The sequence below is a fragment of the Lichenostomus cassidix genome, chromosome 3 (genome assembly GCF_008360975.1).
Source record: "Lichenostomus cassidix isolate B80296 chromosome 3, HeHo_3.0, whole genome shotgun sequence".
Lineage (NCBI taxonomy): Eukaryota > Metazoa > Chordata > Aves > Passeriformes > Meliphagidae > Lichenostomus > Lichenostomus cassidix.
In genome coordinates, this window is record NC_139483.1 from 109014767 (window position 1) to 109032851 (window position 18085).

The window sequence follows — 18085 nt, forward strand, 5'->3', positions numbered from 1 at the left end:
TTTGATAATCCTTTCAGGGATGTTTTCAATAATGTCCCTGTCCAGTACTTCAATTTGGGAAAAAAAAAATAAAGAGAAATTTGGAAATGAAGGAAGCCAACACTTTGTTTCATTCCAAAAGAAAATGGTTTAAACATTTCAAAAGTGAACAAAAAGGAAACAACATCTCTGGTTTTTAGCCAGTTCCAGTATTGCCCAGAGACCTTAACCAAGGAGTAGTACCATGCTGTGGCACCATATGCTGAAATTTGTAACAGACTTAAAAAGCTCACAATGTTATTATTGCAATTTTAAAAGGACATTTCTCCTAAAAATATCCCAGATGTCCCCGTGGGATGTTTCTTTCCACCACCCTTGTTACAATAAGTGGGTTTTTTTGATTCAACATGGTCATATCCTGTTTCACTCTCCTGAAATGTGGTTGAGCCACAGCCCATGAGTGTTTCAGAGTCACACCACAATTGCAGGCCCACAGTGACCCTTGAGGATCACTTCTCTTAAGACATAGGGATCCCCAGAGAAAATCAGGGTGATGCTGTGAATCATGTCAAAGCAAAGCTGATGGTGTAGAAATGACTGGCATGTGATGCTTCAAGATCTCTAAGTCTCCCCTTCACCCAGAATCCAGCAGGGACATGAGGTTACCTATTCTTCAGGGCAGATTCCTTCAAAATGGTGGGAAAAGGTGATTTTCAAAGGGGCTTAGAGGCTGGTTAACGGAGTTTCATGTATGTAGGTAGCAGTGAGGACCTTTGTTAATAGGATCATCGCCCCCAAAACAGAAACATTCTCCATTACAATTATTTCCCCCCATTCAGCTCTCCCTTCATTCTCCTGCTCCCAAGCCTAATTTACAAAACTCCAACCATCAGTGCAACTTAACTCCTTTAATCCCCTCCATACGGTCTATTTTCTTGCCTTTTGTGTTAGACCTTTTTCTTCCTCCTCCAAAGATAAACAAACACTTGCATGACGCCAGGCAATTTGGGATGGAAGAGGGCACGGAGAAAGCCTGAGCCCTGTGCAAACTTCTGGCCAAGGTGGCTTCATTCAGCTGCCTGCTTCGTTTGAATAACAATATCCTCTCAGTCACGGGGTTTTCCCTCCCCTTCTCCCCCTTTTCTACCCCATGCAGGCCTGAGTAAAAGGCTGTGTGAATTCAGGAGGCTGCTCGTGAATGAGCTGGCATCTGATCCGTATTTACCCGACGTTAATTTTGGATGTAACGCACCCCTGCCACTTCCCCACAGTTTGCCCTAAAAGGCTTTCTGAGAGGCACAAAAGCAGCGGGTCAAAAGTGAGTTGACCCCTGCCAGAACGTACAATTATTGCAAAGAGGTGGTACACCAGCAGCTGTCGAAACCCCACCGGAGCGCTTCCAAAAGTTGGAGGATGACTAATACGCCGCAGCTCTCCCCTCCGCCCCGCCAGAGCCGCCGACTTCGGGCAGGAAGAATTATTGCCCTCCCGAGCAGCTGCAATAATTGTCTTGCCATTGTCGCCCAGCCACCCCCTACAAGTGCCCATTGTCGCCGCGGAGTCAAGTGATTATATGCTTGGGCTGATGCTGTTTGCGCCCAGCTGCCCGGGCGCTGACACACGAGCCTGGAGAGGGGCGACCCGCGTCTGCTAGACGGGACTGCGACATACCAGACCTTTTACATAAGTCAAACAGGAACAAATGACTCTTTATCAGCCCCTTCTCCCTTTGAAGTGGCGGCTGCTTATAGGCCCTTACAGCTTTTCCTCCTTAGCCCGAGCAAACATCCTCCTTTTGATATGCTACATGCTCATTATCTCTGCCCCATTTAATGATTTTTGATTGAAGGGTGGCAGCGCAGTTGCCAAGAGGGTAGTTAAAGAGGCTCCACGCAGTCAGGACAACAAGAAAGGCTTTCCTTGTGCAGCAGCCTAAATTTGGAGTTTCTTAACAGTGTGTTCTTGTTCTTAGCAGCAGATAAGGGCTGAGCGTGAAATTCTTAATTAAGCAGTAAATAGAGAGTGGGGTGTCAGCAGATGCAGCCTGTAGCCATGGAGACCAAGTCTGATGAAGGAGGGAGCTAAGACTCCACGCCGGCCCCGGGCTCGGGCATGACTGACAGCTGAAGAATCCGACAAAGCTTGTAAACGGGATTAATTAGTTGGCTAATTATTTCATACAGTTAAATGTAAATAAAATATTTTTTCAAAAAAATTTTTTTTTAAAAAGCAGCTTGCAGAGTTAGGCAGGAAGATGTTCCAAAGGGCAGACCTTCAAGCCTTGTCCTCTCCGGGTCAGTGGGTGGACTGGTGGGGTTTTAAGCCAGAAGGGACTATTGTGGCAGCTTTCTCTGACCTCCTACAGAGCATGAATCTTGCCTCATGAGGTTTCTAATAGCTTCTCGCAGAGCTGGAGCATATTTCCCTGAAAAGATGGCCAAGCATCATCTAAAGACCTTGAGTGATGGAAAGTCCACCACATGCCACAAGTCTGCTCTGCTGGCTAATTATCCTCACCCTCTCAGCCTGCACAGCAGAGATCAGCAGAGAAATTAAATCCCACACCAGGGCCAGGAATCTGCTTGCTTTGTTTCAAACTTTTACGCTACACCAACAGCATAGATATTAGGTACCTGACACTGAATTATTGATCTCACTCCTATAAAAGTCCTCGCAGAAAATGTTCACAGCATACATTATACATGTTAAGTGTTTTCATAAATTTCCCCTCGTGTACTTTGGATGATTGTTTCTCTCTCTATTAAAATGAGGAACCACAACAAGCTCTTCATGTTATAAGAATCAAGATGAAAATAAGGCAAGAGAAGGACAAGAAAGTGTCTGTGATGCAAGAGTGACCTATGCCAGCCAGACCACTTTTGTCCCAGCCTTCCCAAGACTCTCATGCTCTCAGTTTTCAACAGCAGAGGCCAAGATACAGATGTCATCCTGTGAGCTTTCCAGTGCTGTTCTGAAAGTGCAATTCAGGACATGCTAATGGAAAAGCAGTCAACTTTTATGTTCGAAAGAACAAATTTACGCTGTCAGTAAACTGAAACAGTAAAACATTTTTCTTCTCTCTATAGATACTTGACATGAGCTTTGGCAAGGCACAGACACAACCGCTAAATTTGCAGTAGCCAATCTATACCTGAACTATGGCTGAACAGGACCAGGACACAGAACTAAGACCAGGACCCCAGTAATCTACATAGTTATAATGCTGACCAAATTTTTGGAACAGCTTTGGCCCAGACCAGGTGAACCCCCAGATGGTGACCAGTACAGTTTGGGATTTAGCACAGGACAGGCATCTTTTTTAACTTGAATCCTGGGTGTATCCAGCCCATTTGAGAGCGAAAATGTTAAACACAAGCTGTTCTGTGGTAGTTGGCTGCAGCACAGAGATGAACCACAGCAAGTGTGATCCTCAGACTGAGGTTAAGTTTGGGGCTTTCCCATTTCTCCACAAATGTACACTGGTTGTTTTTCACTGTTGCCAAACCAAGCTCAGTGCATTGCCTGCCCTCATTCCAGGTGTGTTTTCCTCTTCACTGTCCCAATGATTTTTCTAGTTGCTTGTCCCTGAAGAGATCCTACATGAGAAAGCCATTTGCATGCCATCTCATTAGGGCAAATCAAGGAAAATTCATTAAATTTAATAGGCTAGAAGAATGAAAAAAAATCCTGTTATTGTGAACATCATTCTCTTTCTCTGTATGAGAGTCATGAAGGATAAATTAATCTTCTTGAAGACACCAAAATATTTTGTGGTTCCTGTTCTGCTGTTATTAATAAAGGCAATGATCATTAGCTTGCCTTTGACATATAGAGCTTAGACATTCATAAAATTATTTGCTTGAGAATGGGAATTGTGGAAAATGTCCATTTCTTTAAAAAAAAAATCCAGCATGCTCCATGATCTCATGTACAAAGTCACATACTCCAATGCAAAGGGCTATGATGTCTTTGGGAGTCTCCAGTTCTAGTAAAAATTCTCTCCCAATAGTCTTATAGCCTTCAGTGGGCTCAGCTTGGCAAGATGACCATGATTTATTAATGATACCTGTGATACAGGACCAGATGACAACAGAAGTCATTAGTGGAATTTAATGCCTTCAACTCTCAAAAAATAACAATTCAAACATAACTGATGTCACATCACCCACTATTTATGACACATTTCTTTTGTTGCTAGGTCAGGCACCAGATAGATCAGCTGGAGATGGACCTGATGTGCACTTACCTATTTAGTCAATATTTTGAAGGGCCTCTCACTTATTGAAAGGCCATTGAAAGGTGGCCTTGTGTAGATTTGGGGCTTAAATTGAAAATACATCAGCTCTGTCAACATTATTGATGAAAAATATGCATTTTAACTCCCACACTGCACTTACCCAAATAGGTGAACTTCCCCAGTTTGCTGTCAAGATGCCAATCACAGCTCCTGTGCTGTCCATAGGAAGGCAGTGATTGGAGTTGCTGTCCCCTCCTTGTCCCACAGGACACCACGGCCTCAAGATGGGCAGGAAGATCCTTGTGTTCCACCAGCAGGTAATTCCCAACCTTGAAGTTGCTAAATGTCACTGAATACTGAAAAAGAGGGAACCAAAAAAAACACGTGTGAGTCTGTGACTAGAGCTCCATGGAGTGAAGCATAAAGGGGTAAAGAGGATGGTGCTCCTCACAAGCAACATGTGTTGAAAACATGAAAAGAGATGTAAAACTAAGTAGAGGTGATGGTAAATGCAAACAAATTTAATTCCCCTCATCACCTTTGAAAGGTGCAGAGGAACAATGCCTTCTGAAAGCTGTGCTTCAACATGTCTTCAGGTAGTAAAAATCCTGTTGGTTCCTAAGCACCACACTGAACTTTCACCTAAGACCATCCAAAATCATCAAGTGACCAAGGCCAGGTTGGACAGAGCTTGGAGCAACCTGGTCTAGTGGGAGATGTCCCTGTCCATGGTAGGGGATGGAACTGGATGAGCTTTAAGGTCCCTTCCAACCCAAACTATTCCATGATTCCATGACCTTACTGCCCCATGTTTCTTCTGAGAGCTTCAAGGACTAGGTCATCTTATCTAAGCCTATAAATACAGAGAGACTTTATCACTGCACTTAACTCTTTTTTTTTTTCCCACTCTGCTCATCCAAAGAGATGAAAGTGTGATTATCTCTTCCAGATATCATTTTGAAATTATAAAATCTTCCTGTGTTACCTGGAGCAGTTTGCTGACCAAAGGGTTGTCAAATGTCAACGTATAAGTCTCTTTATCCAAGAGAAGAACCATCCAGCCATACAGGTTTGATAAAGTATCAGGGACATAATTGACTGTGCTTGTCTTATTCCTACTGTCAGTCACAGTTAAATTGTAGGGAATGTCTGGAGCCTTTTTTCTGAAGGGAAAAAAAAAAAAGTAATTACATTTTTACATGGAACTCTGTCATTTTGCAACATATACAGTTCTATGTTTATTTGAATTACAGTAGCTGTGCTAGATCTGCCCCAGAATGTGTCTGCATTTTTGTAGTTCTTTACAAATGCCATAATAAACAGCCTTTTGCCTCAAGTGCTGTAAAAAGTGAAAGACAAAAAAAGAGGTGCAGGGTGGAGGAATAAAGGCACAGAGGAAAAAAGCAGAGCAATGGCAACAGCCAGGGTACCAACTTCTATATTGCCAGAGTATTTCCCCATCTGCCAGACTCATGGGCCTCAGGTTCAACTTTTAGATTCTCCATGAAATTTGGTGGAGATTTCTGATTAGCCTCATCCCAGGCTGGATGGGATTTCAAGGAACCTGGGATAGTGGAAGGTGTCCCTGCCCATGGCAGGGAGTTGGAATGAGATGATCTTTAGGGTCTCTTCCAAACCAAACCATTCAGTGGTTCTGTGATTTCTCTTTCTCATTTGTTCAGTCAAAAGTTTCGCTGAGCCTGAAAACACAAAAATCCTGTGGAATTCAAAGAGTTGCTCTTCGCCTGCAGTCAAAGCTGGGGCTGCTCCAGACTGATAAGATCCTTCACCAAATGGGTGAACTTTTAGTACAGCAGTTCTTCTGAGCACCCAAATCAGAACAAAACCCCCTTTTTCACCAGAAGTTTGTACTCCTAATTTCTGTCCAATCTAGTGAGAGAAAAAAAATCCCTTCCTGTATAGTTCAACAATAGAACTGATATCATTAATGGGCATAAACCTTCTGGATTTAAGGTCTCTGGAGACTTTTCTCAGTTTGGGTATTTGAGCTGACAGTAAGCTTAAAAAGTCCCCTTTTTTCAGCATAGCTTGAATAGTTTTTTCTCAATATTTGAAGTATTACCCTACAACTACATATCTCAGCATATTATCCAACCACCCAGACTGGATATGTTTTACTTACCCAAGATAGACATTGCTAAAACTCATGTCATCCTCAATTTGCCCATATTTGCAATTTTTGGTTGGTTTGTTAGGCTTTTTTTCCCCTAATACTTTGGAAAAAATGCAAAATCACTAAAGCAGTCATCCTGGAAATATTTTTCTTTTCTCTTTTAAAATCAGTTCAGGGAATTTTAATTTTTTTTATAATTTTTCATTACTCTAGTGTCTGGTGCTTTGGCAAAGCGCTTTCTGGTTACCCAGAAACATTCAGCTGAGAAACAGCAATGGCAAAGAGAAGTGTGAATCAGCAAAGAATCACTCAACCAGAAGATATTGGCAGACCAATGAAACTGGAAGGAGTTTATAAGGCCTAAACAGCTTTTGTACCACTAATAAACCTCCTCTTATGGGCATTAACTGGACCAGGATATTAGGCTGCTAATTAAGCAAGTAAATGACAACAAGCACATTATTGCCACAGTTATCAGCACCTGCACAGGTATTCAGGAGAACATTTCTAGCAGCAGAACACCACATACAATGCAGAGAAATATTAACCTCTCCTGCACATCAAAAAGTGCCTTATTGAGTTGCAAAAATGCTCAATGCCACAGCAAGTGACAGAGATTCAGACCCATCCTCTCTGCAGCATAAATTCACATGGTTTTGCTCTTTATTCATTTTAATTTTCACCGCTGGAGGATTCTGATGAGAACAGCTTGAGTCACTTTTACTGGGGGACTGTCCCCAGTTCTTCCAGGAGAAGTAGAGACAGAGAAGAAAGCCTGGAAGGGACAATCCTGCTGGGATACAGATCTGACCTGTCAGAAAGTTAGGTGGCAATTCCACACCAGCCATGTAGATCCAATAGCTAGTGAACAGGAATGTGAATTAACTAATTAGTGAATTAACTGTGAATCCATTTATGTTGGAGACCAATATTGAGAAGATGCCAAATAAATATCTTAAACTATACAGCAAACTTCCGGATGGCTACAGTTATGTGAAATATATCTTTTTCTCTGTGTCTACTTATAACTAACAAGGTATAGAATCATAAAATCATTTCTATTGGAAAAGACCTCTGAGATCATTGAGTCCAACCATTAACCCAGCACTGCCAAGGCCAACACTCAACCAAGTGGCACATTTATATGTGTTCTAAATCCCTCAAGGCATGGTGACTCCATCACTGCCCCTTGAAGCCCATTTCAATGCCTGACCTCCTTTTCCATGAGGAAATTCTTCCTAATATTCAATCTAAACCTCCCCTGGTGCACCTTGAGGCCATGGACACTTGTCCTGTCCCTGTTCCCTGGGAGCAGAGCCTGACCCCCTGACTGACCCCTCCTGTCAGGAGTTGTGCAGAGCCAGAAGGTTCCCCCTGAGCCTCCTTTTCTCCAGGCTGAGCTCCCCCAGCTCACTCTATCACTCCTGGTGCTCCAGACCCTCCTCCAGCTCCATTCCCTTCCCTGGACACACTACAGCCCCTCAAGGTCTCTCTTGCCAGGACTGGAGGTGCCTCAGCAGTGCCAGCACAGGGGACAGGCATTGTCCTGATCCTGCTGGACAACACCAGAGCTGGGACAGCCCAGGTGCCATTGGCCTCATGCCCACCTGGGCACACCCAGCTCACGTTCAGCTGGAAGCTTCTTCATAACCCAGGAAGGAAAAGGAGGAGGAGATATCTTATGACCTGGAATATCTGGGGTTTTCTTGACCTGGAATGTTGTGTCCTTGTCTTTTACATGCATTGCTCGAGGTGTTGCCACCCATAAATACATTCCCTACCCCTGACAGACAGCCAGCACAACAAACCAAAAAATTGGGGAACCTGGTCAACTTCTCAGCTCAGTGTAAAGGTTAACTGGTGCAAGGCAATGATAAGCCTGAGATACACTCCCCTGCAAAGGATGTCAGTGTGCTTGTTTTTTCACCTCCATGCCAAAAAGGCACCAAAATGGAAGTACCCTGCTAATGGAATTACCAGCCACAATTAGCACCATTTCCATTTGCCCTAAATAGCCAGTGATTTCACTGTGCCCTAAATAGCCACCAATCTACCTCTCTTTAATGTTAATGAAGTAGAAGAGCGCTGGCGCACGCGAGTATTTCTAATTCAGAGGATCTGAGGGAGCCTGCACGCATCATTAACGTGCAGAGCTTCATTATCAGAGGAAAGAGCCTTCCCCTGAACTTCTCCTGGCTTTATTTGAAAGAAACTAGGAGGCAATGGTCTTAATGCAAAATTAACCCTCACTTTAAACTGCTGGAAGCCTTTACAAACTGTAAGGGGAATAAAAGGATGACTCATTGAAAAGGCTGTATTTTTATATCGAAGCAGGTTTCAATTAAGGAGCAATTTGCTTTAGAAATATGGCAGGATTACAGGATAGGGCTTTACAGTCTGAGCCACAATTCACCAATTGTGACTGTATAAACTGTTATGTAATTTAGCTCAAATGCATTGTGCAGAACTGCTCAACAGATATGGGCCACAAAGGATTTGTTAAGCCAATCAACAACATGGAGTAGAACAAATATTAACTCTCCTGTTTATGTTTACCATTAACTTATTTATCCTAAGGGTCCATATCTGTGTGTATGAAGGCAGGCACTGTGTTTAGCTCTAAATGCTTTCTGTTTGTGTAATAATCCATTATGATTATCCCTCTTCAAAAACAGGAAACAATTTAGCATCGAACTTCAAATGGGACACCAAATGTTTATATCAACAGTCCAGATTTATTGTTGGCCAAAGGGAGGCTAATTCCAAATTATGACCATAACAAACACTTTACAGGTTTAATGTTGGGCCCCAGACCAGTTCATTTTATTTTAATTGCCAAGAGCTAAGAATTTTCAGCTGTTTTCAGTAAATGTGTGTATCTTTGTTGAGATACCAAGCTCATTATTCAAATCTGTCTTGTATTAAGAACCCTTAGTAGCAGTGATTTTTTTCATGCACGGGTCTTTTAGGAAATAACCAGATCTTTGACCTTGATAATGAGTCACCACCATGGTCTGAATTTGAAGTAAAAGGAGAATTGAGATGATTTCCCAGGAATAGAGAGGGTTGTGACTAACAAGCCAAGGTGGCTTCATTCAGAGTAGCATTTGAGTTTATCATCCCTGAATTCTTAACTCTCCTGTGTTCTTAGAACATTTCCCCAGCTCCTATAGTTTACAAGCTGATACTTTCAGGAAACTAAAATCAGATAGAATTTCTGAGCTAGGAAGTGGTTGGTAAACAAAGAGCTCAAATGTCTTTGCAGTGCAAGCATAGCAAAGACCAAAGGGGGACCTCTTGGTCACTCTACTTTTCCTACACCAGGTAGAGCTCAGAAGAATCCCTGGAAGTGTTCAAGGTCAGGCTGGATGGGGCTTGGAGAAACCTAGGATAGTGGAAGCTGTCCCTGCCCATGGCAGGGGTTGGAAAGAGATGATCTTTTAAGGTCTCTTCCAACACGAATCATTCTGTGATTTTAGGATCAATATGTTGGTTATGACAGGGAGTCCCAGCTAATGCACCCGGCTCTGATCTATCCAGACCATAAAAAGCATCCAAGAGCCTTGTCAGATTTTTCCTTACAAGGAAAGAAAGCTTAAGACCAGCAAATGTTGCCTAAATGGCAAATTTATCTCCCTGCACCCAGAAATACCTCAGGTGATGGTCAAGCTGGGGAAGAAGGCTTGAGGGAATGTCTTGTCTTTCATACTCATAACCCGGTGCAGGATCTGGCTTTGCTGCCCATACCCCAAACTGCACAGTGAATGGAAAGGTGGCTAACCCTGGGAAAAAAATTTCTCTTGGTGGGAAGTCTGAGATGCCAGAAATGCAGCAGAATAAAAGCTGACTCTCTAAAGCTGAGCTGATGACTTGATAACTGAACATTCAACAGCCAATGATTGAATATTTCCCTTCCCCAGTTTGCCACAGGAGCCCTCAGAGGGTGGGTTTTGAGGACTAGTGACCATGTAAGCTGCCCCCTGTGTAGCCACAGCCAGGAACATGGGGAGGACACATGGCCAGAGAGCAACTCAGCACACTGAGAGAAGAATCATGGTTGTCAGGGTGTTTCACAGCAGGGGGATGTTCATCTGAAGGCAACACAGAGAGTAAATATCAAAGAAAAATCAAAATTAGAGTAATCATTTGAACCCTCTTCAAGACTCAAAGCCACAGAGATAGGGAGACACCAACCCATCAGCAGTGGATGGGTTTACAGCAGAAATGCTCACACAGGAGATGATGTTAGACCAGATATAAGAATTAAACGTATAAAAACAAAGTTAATATTTTGCTCTGCATCAGACTAGAGAAGGGATAGACAATAAAAGGCTTGAACTGCAAGACTGGTGCTGAGCAAGTCCCAGGTTTCTCCTGTGAGAAAAGGAAAGCAAATGGAAGGGACCAAGAGGGAAACTCCCTTTTGGCACACGCAGCCACCGAGTGTTTGGAGTTCCCTTTGCCGTGAGGTGCTGCCAGGCTGCCGATTATTCTAATGCTCTCCTCTTGTAAAAATTATGCATAATGTGAAGAAACTTTGAAAGTCACTTAATCATGTTATGACAATTCTTTAATGAAAATTTGTTTTAATATTAATAGAGATTCATAGTTTCATGATAATATGGGTAGCAGTGGCATTTGGAGCAGCCGTTTCTAGCCTGCAGCCATGCTGTGCTGTGCCATAGCATAAGCTGTGCTTCAGACTACTCAATAACTTTCTCACATATAAATTTATAAAGACTTTTATAAGCTCCAATTACGTTTTTAAAAGACATAAAACTCCTCTTTAAAGTGTGCTTACGTGACACATTAGTTTAACTTTCGACTGGACTTTGTGAAGAAGGGTTTTGTTACAGCAGTGCAAGATTGGAAATGGATCCCCATTTCCCTGGAAGTTGTCAGGTGAAGCAGTTCAGGACAGAGAGTCACAAAACATTCAAGACAGTAGTTTTCTTTTTTAAAAGAGTCTCTATAGTTTTTGTCTAACAAAAAGTCTTTCTTCCCCCAAACATGTGGCATTTTTTTGGGGAAAAGCTATCAATACACAATGTGTATTCTGCTAAATTAAACACCCCAAAGCCAGTTGCCCACACTGTACCATAAATAACTAAAATTGTTCCAGACAGGATTTAGCTTGCACCAACTAGCCCTATCCCTGACAGATCTCAGGCAGGAGATCTTTCCTAAATTTGGTGCTGATGCAACATCCCCAATGTTTTGAAGGCTGAGCAGTTTAATAATATGGCCATGTCCAATCCTTGCCAGTTGCCCTTAGGCAATGATTCTGAGGTTGCTGAGATAGAGGTTGCCATACTAGGACTCCCCTCTTGCCTCAAAATTACTTTACTTGCCTCAAAATTCAAGATTTTTGGATCTGGAATCCCATCTCTGAAATTTAGGATACACAAAAAACCCCCACTATCTCAAGCCCCTCATGCTTTTCATTGAGGAGAACAGAAAATTCAAGTTGCAGACCTGTCAGGTCTTATGTTCCAGGGCCTGGTAGAGCACAATAGAAAGATTTCTACTAAAGATATTTTTAACTCTTTTCTCGTCAGTAACTAAAGAAAACCAAGCAACAGTGCTTTTGTCTTCTTACTGAGATGAGATCCATCCAAGAGCCTGCACTGTTAGGAATTTTTTCCTGTCACCCACCTATGCTTTATGCTCTTTACTCAACCTCTGCCAATTACTTCTAGTCATGTTTTACTGTATTAATACTAAACTATTCACTTTTTATTGCAAACACTCTTCAAATACATCTGGATAAAATTCACCCATTCTCCTTCTCCCACCCCCTCATCCTCCAGTCGTGCTGTGGATAGTTTATTAATTGACTTTTACCCTTCACCCCCTCCAGCTCCTTTTATTCCCCATCTTGGTTCTCTCCCAGGTTCCTTTTGGAGCTCTATGCATCTGAACAAAGCCTCCCTGACTCACCACACTCATTTGGCTGAATGTGACAGTCTTTCAACTTAACATGATGGTGATTTGGCTGCTGGGAGCTACTCAGGGGAGAGGATCTGGAAGCAGCACAGAGAGGATGCTCATGGTCTCTGTTGAGTACACAGTCCTCAGGAGGACAGGCTAACAGCTGGCTTCTGCTTCTCAGACTGCCAAGGATCTTTATAGTAAATTGACACCCAGCTCATGCAGATTAATAACAAAGAAGCTAAATAAAGGGTACTTGCTTGAAATTAAACCCTAATTGAGAAGATCATTTAGTTCCAATTCCCTGCCATGGGCAGGAACACCTTCCACTACACTAGGTTGCTTCAATCCCTGTCCAGCCTGGTCTTGAACATTTGCAGGCAAACTTTCATGCAGTTACTGGAAAGACAAAATTTAGGTCAGGTTAAGAGTTAAGTCTTCCAGAGTTAACAGCAATGGTGCAGATGAATGACTTATAAATGCTCCTTACCCACATTTTGATGCCAGGAGAAGCAAGGTATATTGAGTATATCAACTGCCATGAGCTATTAATAATTACATCGTGGTAGAGCCCAAAAGGACCCAAATCCCTCTGCAGGCAACCTTTAAAGAAGCTCCATCCGCCCACAACATATCAACCCAAAGACCTTGCAGTTTGTTTCATCAAGGTAAACACAGACTAGAAAGGGAATTGATCTCCCCAAGACCTCATGGTTAACTGATCAGGAAAGACACCATGCACACTTTCATTTTGCCTTCTACCCAGTATTCTTTTAGTTAAATCAGAATGACTCCAAGCTCCTAATTTACTGCAGACTTGTTTTCATTATGAGACACAGTAATCACATGCAAAGCCTGCAGGTAGCTCAAAGTCTTACAGTTTTCTCCTTCAATGGAAAAACTGATTTTTTTTTCCTATTTGGGAAGGGGTTGGGTTTTTTCCCCTCTTCTAAAACATGAATTATGAGGCAGACGTGAATAATTAACAGACCTCTGACAGAGCACTTCAGGATTTCTGCCTGGGTACCACTAACCTGAGACAGCAAAAAATGGATAATTGTTCAGATTTGTACTTCAAAAGGAAAGTGAAGTGCTGAACAGGGCACTGGGAAAGGAAGATGAGCATGGGAAGAAAAGCAGGAAAGGTGTTAAGACTTTTCCACCTTTTTCTTATGCTGAAAATTTGCAAGTGTCCTCCCTGGGTAATAGAAGAGATGGCAGTTCTTGCCTGAACAGCATTTCTCCACTGGGTCTCCTTAGCTGCCAGCTGGTGAAAGGCAGGGACAATCCCAGTTTGGGGAGACAATTGAACTGGGACAGCAACTGGGAGCTCTACAGCCACCAAAGATGATGAGAAAGACCTGCTTTATCCCAGGACAGGATTATTATTATAGCTGCTTGTAATTTCCCAAGCAATCAAATATTTCGGTGTGAGATGACAAATGTGACACAGCATCTCCAGGAAATCCTTGTCCTTCTGCCATGGAGTGACAAGCTAAAAATGCACAAAGGCATTTTAAATGGCATTAGACATCTCTCCATGGGCAACCAGATCAAGGGACTAGGTTTCCACCAGCTGGAATGGGATACACTGTCAGTGTCTACAGGGTGACCACACACATTCTTTGGGACAAAATCTAAGTCTATATGTCCCCAGCCCAATTTGAATTCCCCCATATTGAGTTTCTGTCTCACCTGACAAATTTTCCAGGTAATATTTGACTGCTGAATAACCTCTGAGAGCCACATCGTGGATTTACTGCAGTTCCTATCATCCATAAAGTAATTTATTTGTTTATTCTTTGGGTTCCTCTATCATGATCAAGACAACAAAGAAATGGGTTTTCATTCACCACTTCCCTGGAGGTCTTTATGGCCACACTGGATGAAGCCCTGAGCAACCTGTTCCAGTGGAAGGTGTCCCTGTCCAAGACAAGGGTTGATTTTTAAAGTCCCCTCCAGCCCAAACCATTCTGCGATTCTATAATTTCCATCTACAAACACTAGTAGTTTCACAAGTGACTATTGAAATCAAGTGAAAACTGGCATCTTAAATCTGGAAAAGCAATTACCTGGTTGTTAAAAAAGAGTTCTGCCACTCACAATAACAAAAGTTTATTCTTGAGTTTTAAACCTCCCTTGTACCACTGTCTGACCCCACCATGTTGATGGGAAGCCATAACTGTGTAGACTGAAAAGGTTGTTCAGTTGTGAGTCTGAGTCAGTCTTAATAAGGTTTGAGGATTTAAATTGACTAAATTTAACTTCAAACAGGCAAAGAACAGCAAAAGGAAAGAGTAAAAAGCCCTGATGAAGTGGGTAAGAAAGGCATGGCTGCAACAGTGACAGAAACAGACACAGTGGAAAAGGAGTTTTTTAAAATTAAATATGTAATGAACTACATTTTCTATACAATATATGTGTTTAGATGACATGAAAGCTATGCCCATGAAACCATAAAATGATTAATCTGGTTTTATTGGAAAACATCATATATGAATGTATGATAGCTTGAGAAACTAAAATAGCAGTGAAATCAGATGGCAAAGATTCGTGGTTAAGATATGAAAATTTATCCTGTTCACAACCACTTATTCTTTGGGAGCATTTGGGAAAAATCTCTCAAAATGACCATAAAAGGAAATAATCTCAGAACTTGACTTAAAATCTAAGTAAATTAAAACTATTTTAGTTTCTATTTCTTTATTGAAGACCACATCATTATCAGCTGAGGTGTTTCGTTCACCTTTTATAGGTCACTACTCAGAAAATCTTGGTAAATTTTGCTATTTGCCCACTAAATCTCTGATTGTTTGATGCTTGGTCATTGATCTCACTTCAACCACAGTCCCCACCTCGACCTTGATTCTTATTTCTACAAAGGCCAGTTTATATCCCCTGGTAACCTGAAGAGTGACAAAATAGAATTACACCACAGCCTCCTCTTAAAGGCCAAATTAACACTGCCAGAATTGCCTTTGGACAGGAGATACAGATAGAACATCAAGGTGAGGAGGAGAAGTAGCTTGCTGAGAACATAAGAAAATAATTGAACTTGGGCAGATCACATATAAATTAATCAATAAAATAAACCAAAATTTCTCCACTGACAACTTCTCCAGGCAACTTCATGCAACCCTTCCAAAACCACAGTTCCTGTATTCAAATGGCCAGCTGAGAATGATTCTTCTGTTGACTCTCAAACTATACCTGAGAACCTTCTAGATGAGAAAAGACAGATAGAGCAAAAACAGGATCAGAGACCACATGGACAAAAACACAGATTAAGAGATGCCTCTACTCAGGGTTTTGACATAGTTTAGGACCCAGCAGAGAGGCAGCAGTCCTGGGAATGAGCTCAGACCCAGCACCAACCTCAGAATAACACACAGAAACAAAACCCAAGCTGAATTTTCAGAGGTGGAACAATTACTTACAAATGAAGAGCCATGCGGTGGAAAACAAGGTCACTGCCACAAACACTGCCACCAGAACCTTGACTGAAGTTGGCACTGGGTGTGCAAGATGGTGCCAGGATATCTGTGGAGGGCAGAATGTGACTTCCTTTTTGTCCAGTGGTGGAGCCATCAAGATCCTCAAGGATTGCAGAGTGGGGAAAGGGGAAGGACACTTGGAAAGGGGAGCTGGTGAAGGTCAGATGTTCAGCTGTCACTGTAAACCCACCTGTCGGCAGCAGTTCAGAAAAACAGAATGGTCACTTCATGTAATGGGACTGAAAGCAACTCTTTGGAGGAAGAGACCAACTTCATTCCACCTTGCTTTTGGAAAAATATCTCATGGATCAACAAAATGGGGAGATCTGGGAAAATAAGTAGAGGTGGTGTAGGAATAGCTATTGCTGTGCTGTCCAGGCCAAACTTATCCAGTGCCCTGCTGTGACAGGACCTGGGGTTCAGACTTCCCTGACCCTGGTGCTGCTCCTGGTCCTACCAGCATCTCCTCAGTGACTCCAAACACTTCTTCACAAGTCCCACTGCCAGAATTACAGACTTCACAACAGAGATTCTTACAGATCCTTTCTGCCTTTTTTTGGAGGTTAAGTTTTTTAGAGGTGAGGACTGTTTGTGTTGTGTAAATATACTTGGCTCTTCTGCATATGTGCAGCACCTGGCAGAATAAAGCCTTGGCTGAAAAGTGAGTCTGGAGGATTTTTTCCCTACTGAAACATAGATAGCTACAAAAAAAGATGAATATTCATGCAGGCTAAAGTTTTTGAGCACATTAATGTTTACAGAAATGTCAGAAAATCATTGCCCCATGGACCATAACAAGTCAGCTTTGGCAGGAGTGACCATACATCACATGGGTTACTATTTCACTGTCCTATACCCAATTTTAGCCTGACTAAGCCAGATATTACTATTCCTCCTGTCTTTTGATCTCATCTCCTGAAGTCTTTTTCTCTGCTGTGTTATTGTGGGCAATCTTCATTTATATACAAATACATTTTATTACAATACAAGAGGCAACTGAAATTGGAACATTCTTCAAAGGGCCTTTGAGTACCTCTTCAAAGCTCAAAAGGATGCTTAGTTTACACATTATCTCAGGCAAATTCACCTCAGGTTTAGGCTGGCCTGAGGTAGCAGCTTGGTGAAATTCTACAAGGTTGTGTCACAGCTTTTAAAGAAATCATCACTCTTGAAATTTTACCTCCCAAAATGAAGATGCAGAAACAAGGTAGTGTATAAAACACATTTCCACTGAGAAAACTGTATCAGTGTAAAAATTAGGCTATATTTGTCTTAATATATGTGCAATATGTGCCTCCAATTGAGTGATGAAGCCATATCCAGCAAGACTGGGGAGAACCTGAAATCTCAGTCCATGCTGAGGAGTTATCAATGGCTGTCTGTGGAAACTACAAACTTGTAATGGCAGGGGCAAGCCAGGAACTTGGAAATTCTGCCAAAGAAATGTAAATCAGACTCACCCTGCCCTTGGTAACAGCCAGAACAAGTCCTGATAGCTGTGCAAGTGTCTACATCAAAGTTCCTGAAAGAAGTGTTGGAGAGGAAGAGTTGGTATCTTCTGGGAGTCTTTAGTCCTGCAGACATACAGGTCCTGTCCTGAAATGAAGGAATGAGGGAAACATCACCATGTGAATCATAGAGTTCTAAAATTGTTTGGGTGAAAGGGACCTTAAAAGCCACCTAATTTCAACCCTCTGCCATGGCAGGAACACCTTCCACTAGACCAGGGTGCTCCAAGCCCAGCCAGGCTGGTCATGGACATTTCCAGATATGAGGCATCCAGGGTGCAGCAGCTGGGAATGCAGGTGTGTGATTGCCCATAGTTTTGGGGCTTGAAGGACACAGCTAAGCTATTGTTTGGCAAATTCTGATAAGTAACACCTGTTTAATTCCTCACTAGCAGCAGGTGAAAACATCACATTCAAGGGCATCTTGTTAGGCTGTTACATGGTAGTTAAGACTGGACGTTTGAAGGGAAAGTGCACATTCCCTGAGGAGAAAGGATCCACCTAAAAGCCACAGTGAGTGGATTTCTACAGCCCCTTTTTTCTTTACCTTTTCTTGTCAAGCAATTGAGAATTTGTCCTTCTCTGCAAAGACGATAACTCTTATTTCTGTTCTGAGAAAAATCTGAGCACTGAGATTCAAAGGCATTTTGTGTGATTTGGGATGGGGGAAACACTTAAACCAGTGTCTCTGAAAAGCTCTAGATGATTTCAGGGTCCACCAGAGCTACAAGAACCAGAAAGGAAGAGCAAAACCCGTGGGTGGTAGGAAACACAATGGACAAACTGGATTTTGGGGTGACTG

General features: G+C 42.3%; 1 protein-coding gene across 3 annotated transcripts in view; it reads right to left on the reverse strand.

Moving 5' to 3' along the window:
* PKHD1 (PKHD1 ciliary IPT domain containing fibrocystin/polyductin) overlaps positions 1-18085 on the reverse strand; it is a 233383-nt gene that overhangs the window by 97470 nt on the left and 117828 nt on the right. For all 3 annotated transcript variants that reach the window (XM_085057091.1, XM_085057090.1, XM_085057092.1), the window contains exons 47-50: positions 17236-17371; positions 15719-15965; positions 5202-5379; positions 4377-4572 (exon numbers count right to left, since the gene is read on the reverse strand). In XM_085057091.1, the coding sequence (XP_084913217.1) occupies positions 4377-4572; positions 5202-5379; positions 15719-15965; positions 17236-17371 (757 nt within the window). The remainder of the gene's footprint in view (positions 1-4376; positions 4573-5201; positions 5380-15718; positions 15966-17235; positions 17372-18085) is intronic.